The sequence below is a fragment of the Oenanthe melanoleuca genome, chromosome 2 (genome assembly GCF_029582105.1).
Source record: "Oenanthe melanoleuca isolate GR-GAL-2019-014 chromosome 2, OMel1.0, whole genome shotgun sequence".
NCBI classification, from domain to species: domain Eukaryota; kingdom Metazoa; phylum Chordata; class Aves; order Passeriformes; family Muscicapidae; genus Oenanthe; species Oenanthe melanoleuca.
The window spans coordinates 57557779-57570068 of NC_079335.1; the positions used below are offsets into that span (position 1 = coordinate 57557779).

A 12290-nucleotide genomic window follows, 5' to 3' on the forward strand; every position below is an offset into this window, starting at 1 on the left:
CTCTCTACATATAGTATACTTAGTACTTCCAAGGCAAATGTATTATTATTTTTAATCATTTAAGTCCCCACTGTGCACACAGCTTTTAATACACCTTTTTTGCAAGCATATTAAGTGTATTGTTATTAATCCCTTGCTGTGACTCTACAGTATTTCTTTTCCTTGTATGTTCAATGTCCTATCATCATTTAAACCTCTCAGTGTGTGCATGCCATATACTTTTTCCTAGGCATCTAATATTTAAACATTATTTAAATCCATCATGGCTTACTTATTCAAAGGCAGCCCTGCTCCCACAACTGTAAGTTTGCAGACTGTACTTTTAAAGAAAGAGAAGTTGGGTATTTTCCCCCCTGCTGCAAGCCAAAATTCATTTTGAAACTCATCAAAAAGGCCTTATCTGCATGTTTAAGGAATACTTTTTGCCCTCTCTCCATCAATATTAAATTGCTCTCTTTCAGCAATTTAAAGCATAGATGCTGTATCTTTAAAAACAAAAACTACTTCTTCATTCCATATTCATTCATGGAAGAGGTATCATATTGATCCTGAGTTACCCCTGCAGCTTAACATAAACATTTGACAAAAAAGACAATTCCAATGACCATAGCCTAACCCAAACACCAAAAGGGCTATGAAATTTGTATGAAATTGGCGATCCAAGTTATGCATATAACAAATGTAAGCCTTTTATTAATGCTGTGATCAGTGTGAAAGTGCTAAACAACAATCTGAAGTCAAAATTAAAATGAACAACATGACATATCTGAATATATATGTGTGAAACCTCCAAAGGTTCCTTTCTCCCCCTGTTTTGATCACTGAAGAAGCCTGGGGCAGTTGCATTATGAAATGTTATATATATGAAGTAACATATTATAAAGAAAGTAGAATGTATGTCCAAACAGAATCCTGTTACAGGAAGAATTTTTTATGACAAAAACATATGGAATTCACTGCCTCAGAAACACCAAATCTATTGAACTGACAGTGATCAACACATCTGAAAATTGGGCCACTTGGATGTTTTGGCATTTGACTGCAAGAATTTAATTTGAAAAAATTGTTACTCATGCAACACTTCCGTACCTATCACAGATGTAACCAATTGTATTTTTTTAAATTTTGCCACAGAATATCTCAAACAACGTTGGTTTTTCAAGAAGCATTTAATCACCAAGGACTTCACTTTATCCCTGAACAAGAAAAGACATCAAATGCCTAGGAATAAAATGCTGAGGACTTTGCATTGCTCTGTATGGCACCTGAGTGTTTGCATCCTTCTAGCCATTCAGCTGGAAGGCCAATGTACCTTTCTAATTATGCAAAACACAAACACAGCACAATATTTGTATTATCAGAAACTAAAGAGGAAATATGTTTCTAACAGCAGATCTTACTTAAAACAAAAATTGTGGTGGTCTGATGCTCACCTTGAGTAAAAGAGAAAAATGGTCACAAAGACTCAATCCATTCTGCCTTTCCCCAAAATTCTCCAAATTGAGATTAAACCAATTTGTCAGGCATGGCCCAAGAAAGGGACAGTTCTCCATTGTACACAATTCTTTATGATGTTAATGACATATGTACTAAGAATTTATATTAAGAATGTACTAAATCAAAATTAAACATATTTTTCTGTTTGCATTACTGAATAAAATGTATGTTTTCCTGTGTTCCAATAAAAAATGTTGTGTACAGTCAGTCCTGAATAATGACCTAAAATTAAGTTTACCCTGGATTTTTTCCTTCAAGTCCTAGATATTATCAGTCTATCATTATGTTTATTATGAGGCATATGATCTTAGGAAATTTCCATCTCTTCAACTGCATACAAATGAATGTAATTTCAAAAGATGTGGCAAAATTGGCCTTTAAGATCTTAAAAGTTTGCTATGGAAAAAAAGATGTAGACCAAGCAGTTTCAAGTATTTTATTGTTCTGGAAAATATTATGCTTCTAGCTGGAATTCCCACTGTATGTACCATTAATAATATCCACTAGGTGAGGCAGAATTTTTGAAACTTTACAAAACCCTTTAACTGCACCCACCAGAAAATCTATGGCTGAGCATCAGTACGTGCACCAGGTATTGTGACTATAGATTTAAAATGGTCCTGCTGTTTGTAACAGGGCTTCTGCAGAAGCAGCATTGGTAAAAGTAGAAGAGTGGCCTGATTCTGGGAAGTTCCTTCAAGAATGACCAGTCAAATAACTCTGAAAAACTGAAAAAGAGCTAGACAGCAAGAAACATATAATTATGAATAAAAGCCACAAATATTTAAATAGCTTTTAAAACTTTATTTAATCTTCAAAGAAATATACAGGGCCTGAACACACATGAACATGGCTCAAAATCCCATTCCAATAATCTTTAAATACCGACTGAAGGGGAACTGGACAATAAACACTAGCAGTGGAAAATGAAAAGGCAACAAAATGCGACTACATCGCAACTTAAAGATTTAAAAGAAAATTGTGCAGTTGTTTATAGTTATGAAAGGCAGGATTTAAAAAAAAAAAAAAAAAAGTCAAGTTGCTTAATATTACTGACATGTCAGAATTGGAGGATAAATTTCCCTGTGTAACCAGTCAAGGAATATTACTATGATCCATGATGCAACTGAATTATGATTATCATGTTTGTGACAGAAAATCAAGAGCATTTTTTTCCCTGAAACTTCAAAAGATTAATAGAGCAACCCAAAGATACAACTCTTTACTTATTCTTGTTCTAACAATTTTATTTTTAAATCAGGGAATCAAAATCGCTGAAAGACTTCTTTTTTTTTCTGAGCTGAACTACATATGAAGTCTTATCAAATCAGGCTGACAGACTAAATCTGCCTGTGCATCAAGACTTATTCTGTCAAGAACAATGTTCTTGTCTCACGCTAACCTAAGTGACAGTATCAAACACAGGCCCATTATGTCCCTGCTACAGCCACTGATTTAAACACTTTTAAGAAAATAAAAACAAAACAAAAAAACCCCAACAAACCCATCCCTTTTTATTAACATTTTAATGCTGTTTTTTAATATAATATCCATTACTAAGCTTAAAAAAAGAAATTGTTTCTAGTAAATCTAAGGCATAAAGTGCCCATTTTCTCGCTTCTGATTTATATCATTGTTCTGTTTTTACAGCTTACTGTTGACAGAGTGAGGTAATTCAACTACAATTTTTCCAATGTTTTTTCCCATGTACATGTAATCTACAGCACGGAATACAGATTCCAAGCCAGTGAACTTGCCCTCCGGAGACATGTCTCCAAAGTCCACCTCACAAACCAGGTCTCCTCTTTCATACATCTTGAGCAAATGCTGCAGAGCCATTTTGTAGTCAGAAAGGTAATGGTTCAAGAAGAAACCCCGGACGCTAGCAGACTTCTTCAATAGTTTTGCTGGCAATAAGTCTGCTTTAATGGGCTGGAGGCCAGTGGGGTTTTGGTAGCCAGCGATAAACCCAATAACTATCAGGCGCCCTTTGATAGCCAAGGCATTGAGAGCCAAGTCAAACATCTGTCCCCCAACAGATTCATACACCACATCCACACCTTCGGGATAGTCCTTCCTCAGCACAGACTCGACATTTTCAGTTTTATAGTTGATGGTACGGTCACAGCCAATGGATTTCAGAAAGCCACCCTTTTCATCACTGGAGCAGGTTCCAATTACATGGCATTTTGCCTTCTTTGCAAGCTGCACAGCGAACTGGCCCGTTCCTCCAGCTGCTGCTGTCACCAGAACCTTCTTGCCTTCAGACAGGTCTCCCAGCTCTTTCAAACTGAGGTATGCAGTTGCGCCACTTACCATTAAAGTGAGAAACTCGGGTTTCACTGAGGGTAGAGGGACTGCTTGTCTGGCAGACACAACTGTGTATTCAGCAAAGGAACCTGCTTTCACATAGGCCACAGCTTGACCCACTGTGAAATCTGCACTAGCACTGAGTCCTAACGCTACCACTTCACCGACACCTTCAAAGCCTATATCAAAGGGGGGTTTAACTGAGGCGTCATATCGACCGGCTGAGTAGTTTATATCGGATGCATTAATGCCGACAAATCTAGAAGAAAACAAAAATGTATTAACGAGATTTACTACTTACCAAATTTTCATTGTATGAGAAACCTTATATTCAAATTTGTGGGATAAGTACAAGATTTGTCCTGATTATCTGTGTATTTGAATAATGAGTACACTCCAAAAATTACTTTCATCAGACTTTCATAGTTTCCATTCTGTTATTCTAGAATTAGAGACAAATTTTCTAAACTAAAAGAAAAAACAAGAAGCTGTAAAAAGTAAAGCTCATACCCCAAACAAAACAAAATCCCTTATATTTTCCTTAAGTCCACTTGACCAAGCTAAACAGGCTGAAAATAAATCTATAAAAGATTAAAGCATGAAAATTAATTGACCACTTCATACAAGATGTGAAAACAAAGAAGAATGAAACATGCAGAGCGGTAAATATGTGGATTCTGGCAACAAATTTATATTTTTGAATATAATAATACTGTTAATGACTAATGATCATATTAACTATCGATGTCATTTGCAAGGTCATGTTACTGTAGGCAAGTACTTTTTAATTGATGGAGTCACTACAGCAAATTTGCCTTTTGATGTAGCTAATGTCAATGTTAAAATATTTTTCTTTATATAAATTACTTGCAACACATCAAAACAACCTTGTATAGAAGGAGTAAAATTGTAAAACTGAATATCAAGTCCTACTGACCTCTAACAGGTGAAAATGGATGGCAATTTTTTTTTTATTTTTTTGTTTTTAGGGAAAGATAGAGACATTCTCACAACTTGATTAAGTGCTAGGAGATAATGCCTAAAACAAAGTTATGATCTAGTTCAAATGCAAAGACGATTTTTTTTTTAAAGTAACTACCTTTTTTACACAGGCAAGAGAAGAGAGACTGGGAAGGTTCTGCTAACTGGAAAAAGTAAAAAAGAAACATGAAACAGCAAATGCCAGGACTGTTAATATGTGTGGATGTGACAACCTAAAAGGTGTACTTGACACCATGCAAAAGCTGCAGAAGTAGGCAAACAGTGCACTTTTAATTGTTGCAGTTAGCAGCTAGTATGTGTGTGTAGTTTTAAATTGCTTGCACACGGAGTGGGGAAAACTAAAACCGCTTTGCTCCTTTCAATATTCTTCATTCTTTACAGCATGGGAAGCTTCAAACTTTCACCAACGTTATGTATAAAAAGACACGTAAGCGTAAACATATCCATAAAAATATAGGTAAAAGTGACTGTAGCACTCTGTCTAATTCTGCCTTTAACTCGCCACTCTGCCGCAACAAAAAAATTCCTACGCCTTGTCCGCAGATACAAAAAATCTTCTATTATCCCGCTTTGCGGTAACTCCCGTAGAGGAGTGCTAAAAGATGCATAAAAATTGGTAACGGAGTTGCAGCTTCCGAGGCAAACCGTGTCCCTCGGGCGCCAGGCGAGACGCGCCGGCGCTGCACCAGCCTCCTCCCGCTCTTACAGCCCAACTTCTGGGGAGGGCAGCGGAGGGTGGGAGCCCGGTGGGGAGCCGGGCTCTCGGTAGCTGCGAGGCCAGCCCGGGGAGCCCGCTCTGCCCCCGGCCCCAGCCCCAAGGGAGGTCCCGGCTCCCCGCTGGGCTCAGCCTCCCTCCTCCCGCTCCCGGCGCGCGTCTGCCCTGGCAGGACGCGGAGCAGCCGTGCCCGCGGCTGGGGCAGCGCGCCCGACAAGGGCAGGCAGCGCAGCCACTGGAGAACAAGCCCCGGTGCTTTTAAACCCTTCCCCTAATCGGCGCTGCACGGCGGCGGCCGGAGCACAAAGGCAGGTAGAACAACAAACGCTGCGAGGACAAAAACTTTGCGAGCGGGGAAGGGGCAAGTCGTGCGGGGAGCCGGGCGCCTGCCGAGCGGGGCTCCAGCACACGCACCGCTGCTTTTGTTCTGCAGCTGAGAGGACGCGGACCCGTCCTTCCCCGCCCGGGCCGCACCGCAACTTGTGCGTGCGGCTGCGGGGCCGCGGCGCTGCCCGGCCGCTCCCCGCCGCGCCGGGCAGGGGCTGCGGGTTCTGCGCGGGGCCGGGGCTGCGCCCGCCCGGCCCCGCACACTCACACACACGGACACGCGTGTACACCCGCCCGCTCCCGCCCCGGCTCTGAGGGGCTGCTGTGCCACGGGAAATGATCCTCCCTAGGCTTCATCATTATTAATCAACGCAGCCTGCTGTCTAGCCCTCCCCCCCTGTTTTTTTTTTTTAAAACCTCCTTTTTATTGTGTGCGAACTCAAAACTCCTGGTCGCATTGTACGGATCTTTTTTTTTTTTTTTTTTTTTTTTTTTTACACAAGATTGTTTAGTCTCTTAGATTCCTTGCATATTAAAACGATCATAGGCACCGTCTGGATTAAAATACAGTGTCTAATTTGCCTTGTCATTGCAGCTGACAGAAGTGAGGTGGTAGGATATGTGTGTGCAGTTTCACAGATTATTTTGCTTTTAAAAGTAGGAAAAAGTACAAATTGCAAGTTGAAGATCAGTTTACTGAGACGGAGGAAAGTAGACAGCACAAAAGTTACATTTACTTGGGGTGCTAGTGGGCTTTAAGACCCTTTCCAGATCTTTTATGCTGACTTCATTCACTGTCTTACTTTAAATCTGTTCTTTAATTTAGAAGTTTCTAGTGGAGTTTTGCCCCTTACATTCAAGATGCAAACCTGAGGCAGGGTGTGAGAAAAGCCTGAGATTGGCCTTTCTCAAAATAATTACGCACATTGAGTCACCCGTTTTATTTATACTCAGCAGTGTTGAAACCCCTCACACTGTTTATTATAGAAAACAGGAGGACACTGCCGAGGGGAAGAAACGCTGTGTTGTGTACCACAACAAAGAGTGAGACACCGAAAACCAGCATCACAGCCCTAAACACAGACAAAACAAAGTCATCCAAACCATTACTACGCAAGAAAAACATCATTTAGACCAAACACCCAGTAGGAATAGCCCTCCACTTTTCCCACTGTGATCCCTTTAGTCCCCTGGTTCAGAAAGAGAAACTTTCTCAACCCCTCTACTCCCTTTTCTATAAACTTTGTTCCCATCTTCCAGTCCAATAGTAAATCCTTACAGGTATTTTGGCAATGAACTGTGTCACTTCATCAAGATAATCTCCAAAATCCCCCAACAAGAAGGACCAAACCTTCACAGGCTTTAGGCTCTTCTGCAATGAAATCGAAAACCCTTGCTTCCACACCCATTCCTCTTCCCCCACCCCCCCCACCCCGGCAAACAGGACAAACGGACAAACAAAACTTAAATGGCTTCATTAAGGATTTATCACCTTTTCCCTTCCCCTTTCTCTCCTACACAGAATCAAAGTTAAAAAATAATAATAGCTTAAATAAATTTCTAGTGTTGAAGGATTTTTAAGTAAAAAATGGGTTATTTTTTTCTGTATAAAAAAAGTAGAAATAAGAGTTGCTAGCATAGCTGTCTAAAGCAGAAGAAAGTTTCCCCTAACTGCATCTTATTCTAAAATATCTATCCAGACACAGATTTTAATTTCCTATTCCCATAAATACCAAACCAGATTTTATTGTGGTGAATGAGGATTGTTTTGCATGAAGAGCTCAAAGCAATTAATACTATTCATGGGTGTGACTGGGACTAAAATGAACAAATCTGTAAATGCCCTCTTGGAACCTAAGTCTTTAATTGTTTTGTTTTTAATTATATGCTTCTACCTATTAGAAAATGTATAGTTGTATTTGAGCTAGGTTGTTTGTTTTTAAAAAAAACAAACAAAATAGTCAGGGACTCATCCTTTCAGGATGGGATAGTCCTTCCCCAGAGCGACAGAGAGAGAGGGAAACATTCACAACTTGCTTCCTGCTGCAGCTTGTATACAGCGAATATAATTGTGTCTTCCGAGATATTCTTCAGAAAAGAAAGTAAAGAGAGAAGAAATGCCACAAATAATACAAAATGTATCAACTCTACAACCAGACTTGATCACTCACCTCTTCCTCCCCTTCATCCCCACTCATACATGTGTGTAACAGGCTGATGTGTTAAAGCCCAGCAATTGCCTGCCTGAATCTGTGGACCAGCTCTTGCCTCGAGTGTGGTACAAGCCCTTTTACCATGAAGTGTGCGTGTCCCTCGAGCACCCAGGGAGCCCACCCAGCAAAGGGAGGGAGAAGAGGGAGAAGACTTACTCTGGAAACTGTTAAAAAACATAAAAAGGACTAAACTTTAAAAATTTACAGGAGGGCAGGCAGGGGAGTGGGATGAGAAAGACTCCAAGTGCGTGTGTGGGAGGGAGGGGAGTTGAGAAACAAGGATGTCACTCTGCCTTGCATTACCCAAGTAGAGTATTGCTACTTGTATCTCAAGTCTTTCGACCTCTTCCACAGAATGAACTCCCGTTTCACGCCATTACTGTTTCAGTCATTAATGGGTGCAGCAACATTGCGTTTTAAACTTTTAAAGTTTGGAGGGAATTTTGGTCTCAGAAATCCGAGTGGGAGATGTCAGCATCGAATGTAAGTGCCACAGCAGCTTTCTCATCAGGAAGAGTCCCTGTTCTTTCTGCTCATCCCTCCTTCACCCTGTATTTGTTGTTACATATGTGTTACATGTTACATGTATGTGTTACATAACACATACACGCACAGTCACACACTGCCTTATGGAACTCGCAGCATTGTTCTCAAGCTAACTTGGTGCTGCTTAACATCTTTAAGGTTCCATGGCGAGCATGGCAAGCTATGTGTTACTATGATTTCCTTGCCTGACAAGAACCTGAGAGCTCTGCTCCCTGCCGTGCCAGCCACGCAGTCTGCTCCAAAGTTCCCGGAGTCCCGGCTTCCCCTCGTGAGCAGAGAAACCTCCGAACTTTAAAAGGTTTCGTTCTAGCGCAAGGAAGGACGGCGTCTAGGAAGGAGTCACCGAGAACAAACAGGTTTTATGGAGACAGCTGTGGGGGGAGGCACGTTTTGTCCTCGGAGTCTTCATTTCACGGCGAGCTGGTCACCGCGCTGGCCGTGGGATTTACGGTGTATCATGCTAAGCAAAATGTCACCTCCTCACTCTTCCCGACCAGGCTGCTCTCTAAGAGCCACCAAAACGGCGGGCCCGCGTCCTGCGAGGGAGGCCGAGGGCCGCCCTGGGAGAGAGGCCGAGGGCGCAGGGCTGGGGCTGGTGCCGGGGCTGCGGGCCCGGCCGCGGCCTGCCCGGTGAGTCACGGCGGAGCGGGGGCGAGCCCGGAGAGCGCCGTGCGGGGCAGCGCCGAGGAGAGGCGCGGGCCAGGCCCGCCCGCACGCCGCGATCCGCGGCAGCGCGCCCGGGGCTCCTGTGCGGGTGCGCCGGGGACACGCTCACGCCCCGGGCGCTACGTGCGTGTAACGAGCCCGGGCAGGCCCCAGGGAGGGGCCCTGCCAGCGCTTCCCTCCGCCTCACTCCCTCTCGGCACTCACCGAACCTAACGCTCGCCTCTTCCCTCCCCCGCCCCCCTTTGGCACAGGGGCCCTGGGGTGTTTCTCTTCCTTGGGGCAGGCGCACGGCGGGAGCAGCGCGCACAGACAGACAAACACACACAGCCCCGCCACAGGAGGAGGAGGAGGAGGAAGTGTCACCCCCACACACGTGGATAGGGTGACAGAGCTGTAGCACCAGCCGTTCAAAACAACAACAATAAAATGAAATTAACAGTCGCCAGATGGCGGCTGGTACAACTTTGGAGCCGGTCTCCGAAGTGAGGCAGCGTGTGGGGAGAGCAGGCCACGAGGTGCCAGGAGCCGGCGGGGGCCGCGGGCCGGGGCGCGGGGGGCGGGCGGGCGCTCACCTGTTCCTGACCAGGAGGTCTCCGTCTCCCGGGAGTGGCACGGGCGAGTCCTGCTGCAGGGTGACCGCTTCCCTGAAGTTTTGGCTCAGCTTAGTCACCACCAGCTTCTTCATGGAGCTGGGGATGGACGAGCCCTGGAAATCCAGAAAGTGACGGGAGTAGGACATGTCCAGGATGGGCCGCCGCCAGCTGCCACCGAAGCAGGACCAGGACGGCTGCTGCCGCCACCACCACCGCGCTGCCCGGGAGCTCAGCAAAGCGCCGCTTTTCGCGCTAAAACTCATGCCCTGCCTCGGCTCTCCTCTCCCGCCCCGCTCGGAAGAGCTCCAGCTCGGGATTCTCCAGGCAGCTCGCAGGACGCGCCGGCAGGAGAAGCTCCCCGCTCGCAGCTATGTGTGTACGTAAACAGAGCCCCGTGCAGCAGGTTCCCCTCCCCTCCCAGCCGGCCCCTCCGCCGCACGGAGACGCCGCTGGAGGAGCAGCGGCAAGACGCTCCCCCTGCAGCAGCCGCTCGTCTTCTGCCGCCGCGGGCACTACGGAGGGGCGTCCGTCCGTCCGTCCCGCCAGCGCCGGCCCCTGCCTGCCCTGCCCTGCCCTGCCTTGCCAGCGAGGCGGCTGTGCGGTGGGCCGGAGGATCTCCTAAAGCAGGTGGTGGTGGCTTTTGGTTTGCACCCTGCCTCTGACTAAGGGGTTTAAAAATGGGGGAGGGGGAGAAGGGGGGGTAGACAGACGGACAGAGAGAAACGCCTTGGATTACCCCCTCCGCCCCATTCTTTAGTTTACAAGAAGAGGGTATCTCCCTACCAAAAAAAAGAAAGGGAGGAATAAAAAAAAAATTAAAAGAGTAGGAAGGAAGCACGGTAAATTATCGGCAGGGAAAGGTTAGAGAAGTGGGGAGAAGTTGCAGCTAATCTCCTAATGTTGTTATTAGCCGCCGCCGAGGAGCCGCTGCCCGCGGGCGGACGCTCCGCCCCTTCCGTGCGAAACGTTTCACTTCCTCGCAAGGTGCTACGAATCAACCCCGAGACGGCGGCGGCGGCTCCGCTGCCGCGGGAGGGGATTTAAACGGGCCAAGCGCTTCCCGCCGTCGCCGTCCTGCCGGGAGGGGAAGGGTAACAGGCTGCTGTCAGTTTGCTCAGGTCGCAGGGGTCCCGCCACATCCCTGATACTGCAAGAAAAATCTTACCCTTCCTTTCCTCCCCTTGCTTCTTTCTTCCCTCTTAAAAAAAAAAAAAAAAATTAAAAAAAAAAAAAAAATATATATATATAGTCACCTCTCGCTGTAGGTAGCGTTTGGGTGAGGGAAACTGCTCAAGGAATCAACTGGGTCAAGGGACCGAAGTCAATATTGTGATAGAGCCGCCAATCCCAACTTGGTTCAACTGCGTGGAGAGAGGCAATGTAATAGAGATGTTGCATTGATGTCGCGTGTAGTTCCCAGAATTAACTCCATCCTACCAGTATAAACAGCTCAATGCTTAATTGTGCTGTAGTAAGAAGAAAGAAAATCCCCTTCTGCCCGAAAAAGAACAAAACTGCAGTTCCAAGTGTTTTCCTTTAGGAATCAGCTGGGTAGTATTTTATTTGCTTTCTTGACTTAAAAAAGGAAAAAAAAAAAAAAAAAAAAAAAAAAAGGAAAGGGAAGAACCCTTCTGTTCTCGCAGCTAACATTATATAAATCCCCAGACACATACTGTGCAAAATGTATTAGCAGTATGTTTCATATGCTGCAGTTCTCGCTCTGCAATCTGTTGGTATTTTAAAGTAAGGATGAACTGTAATCTCCCATAAATCATTTTTAATTCAATGCTGGGTAGACGTGTGCCACGGCGAAGTATCATCTCCTGCTTGCCTCTTTTTTTTTTTTTTTTTTTTTTTTTTCGCTTTTTAAGTTTGCTGGAAGAAGACCACTGCTGAAGTTAAATCAGCACATGCGTCTTGCACAGCACTTTAGCAAGTGGATTATAATAACAACCCCCTCAACGCGTGTCTCACATGAGGGATCTTTTATGCTGTACTGTATTAAGACTTTTTTTTTTTTGTCATATTGTTTAGCTCTGGGAAAGGGAAAAAAATGAAAACAAAGCAATTAAAAAGATTGACAGGTATGGGTTTGTGTGAGACCTATTTGTAATTGTCAGGGTGACGTGGGCAAGAGGAGGAGGAGTAACAAACTGAAGCAGGAAAAGCAGCTCGATGTGTCTGTCTATCAGTTGAGACTGTCTGAGAGCCCTGGGATCCGAATGTGTGTTATATTTCAGTGAAAAGAGAAGAGAGGGAGAGTGGATCTCTTTCTCTCCCAGGAGTTTAGGGGGGGGGACAGTTCACGTTAATCTGTCCCACTCAGTGAATGTCTTTTCTTCCTCCCCTCCTCCCTCTCTGCACACACTCTCCGGGGTTTTTCTTGGTTTTGGCAAATTTTTTGTGTGTGTGTGTTGTTTT

At 44.8% G+C, this 12290-nt stretch overlaps 2 protein-coding genes across 3 annotated transcripts in view; one reads left to right on the forward strand and one right to left on the reverse strand.

Annotated features, from left to right (window-relative positions):
* Nucleotides 1–2286: 2286 nt before the first annotated feature.
* Nucleotides 2287–11442, reverse strand: PTGR3 (prostaglandin reductase 3). Of its 2 annotated transcripts, XM_056483323.1 has the most exons (3): nt 10448–11041; nt 9849–9982; nt 2287–4066 (listed from the first exon to the last, which is right to left on the reverse strand). In XM_056483323.1, the coding sequence occupies exons 2-3, from the start codon at nt 9959–9961 to the stop codon at nt 3142–3144; spliced, it is 1038 nt and encodes a 345-aa protein (XP_056339298.1). In that variant the 5' UTR covers nt 9962–9982; nt 10448–11041; the 3' UTR covers nt 2287–3141. The 2 variants fall into 2 exon arrangements, with proteins under 2 accessions (XP_056339298.1, XP_056339297.1); XM_056483322.1 differs by having other exon boundaries at nt 9849–11442.
* A 292-nt stretch (nt 11443–11734) lies between these two features.
* The window catches only part of TSHZ1 (teashirt zinc finger homeobox 1), a 57200-nt gene continuing 56644 nt past the window's right edge, over nt 11735–12290 (forward strand). Inside the window, exon 1 of the mRNA XM_056483321.1 lies at nt 11735–12290. This exon is cut by the window's right edge and continues 1379 nt beyond it. The gene's annotated coding sequence lies outside the window, so the exon portion shown is untranslated.

What these genes read in the sequence shown, in the direction of transcription:
- PTGR3 (XM_056483322.1), bottom strand. Translation starts at nt 10,132, where the DNA reads ATGAGTTTTAGCGCGAAAAGCGGCGCTTTGCTGAGCTCCCGGGCAGCG. An exon ending in GACCTCCTGGTCAGGAACAG is followed by an intron (nt 4,067 to 9,848) that starts GTGAGCGCCCGC and finishes GTTTTCTTCTAG; the next exon opens with ATTTGTCGGCATTAATGCAT.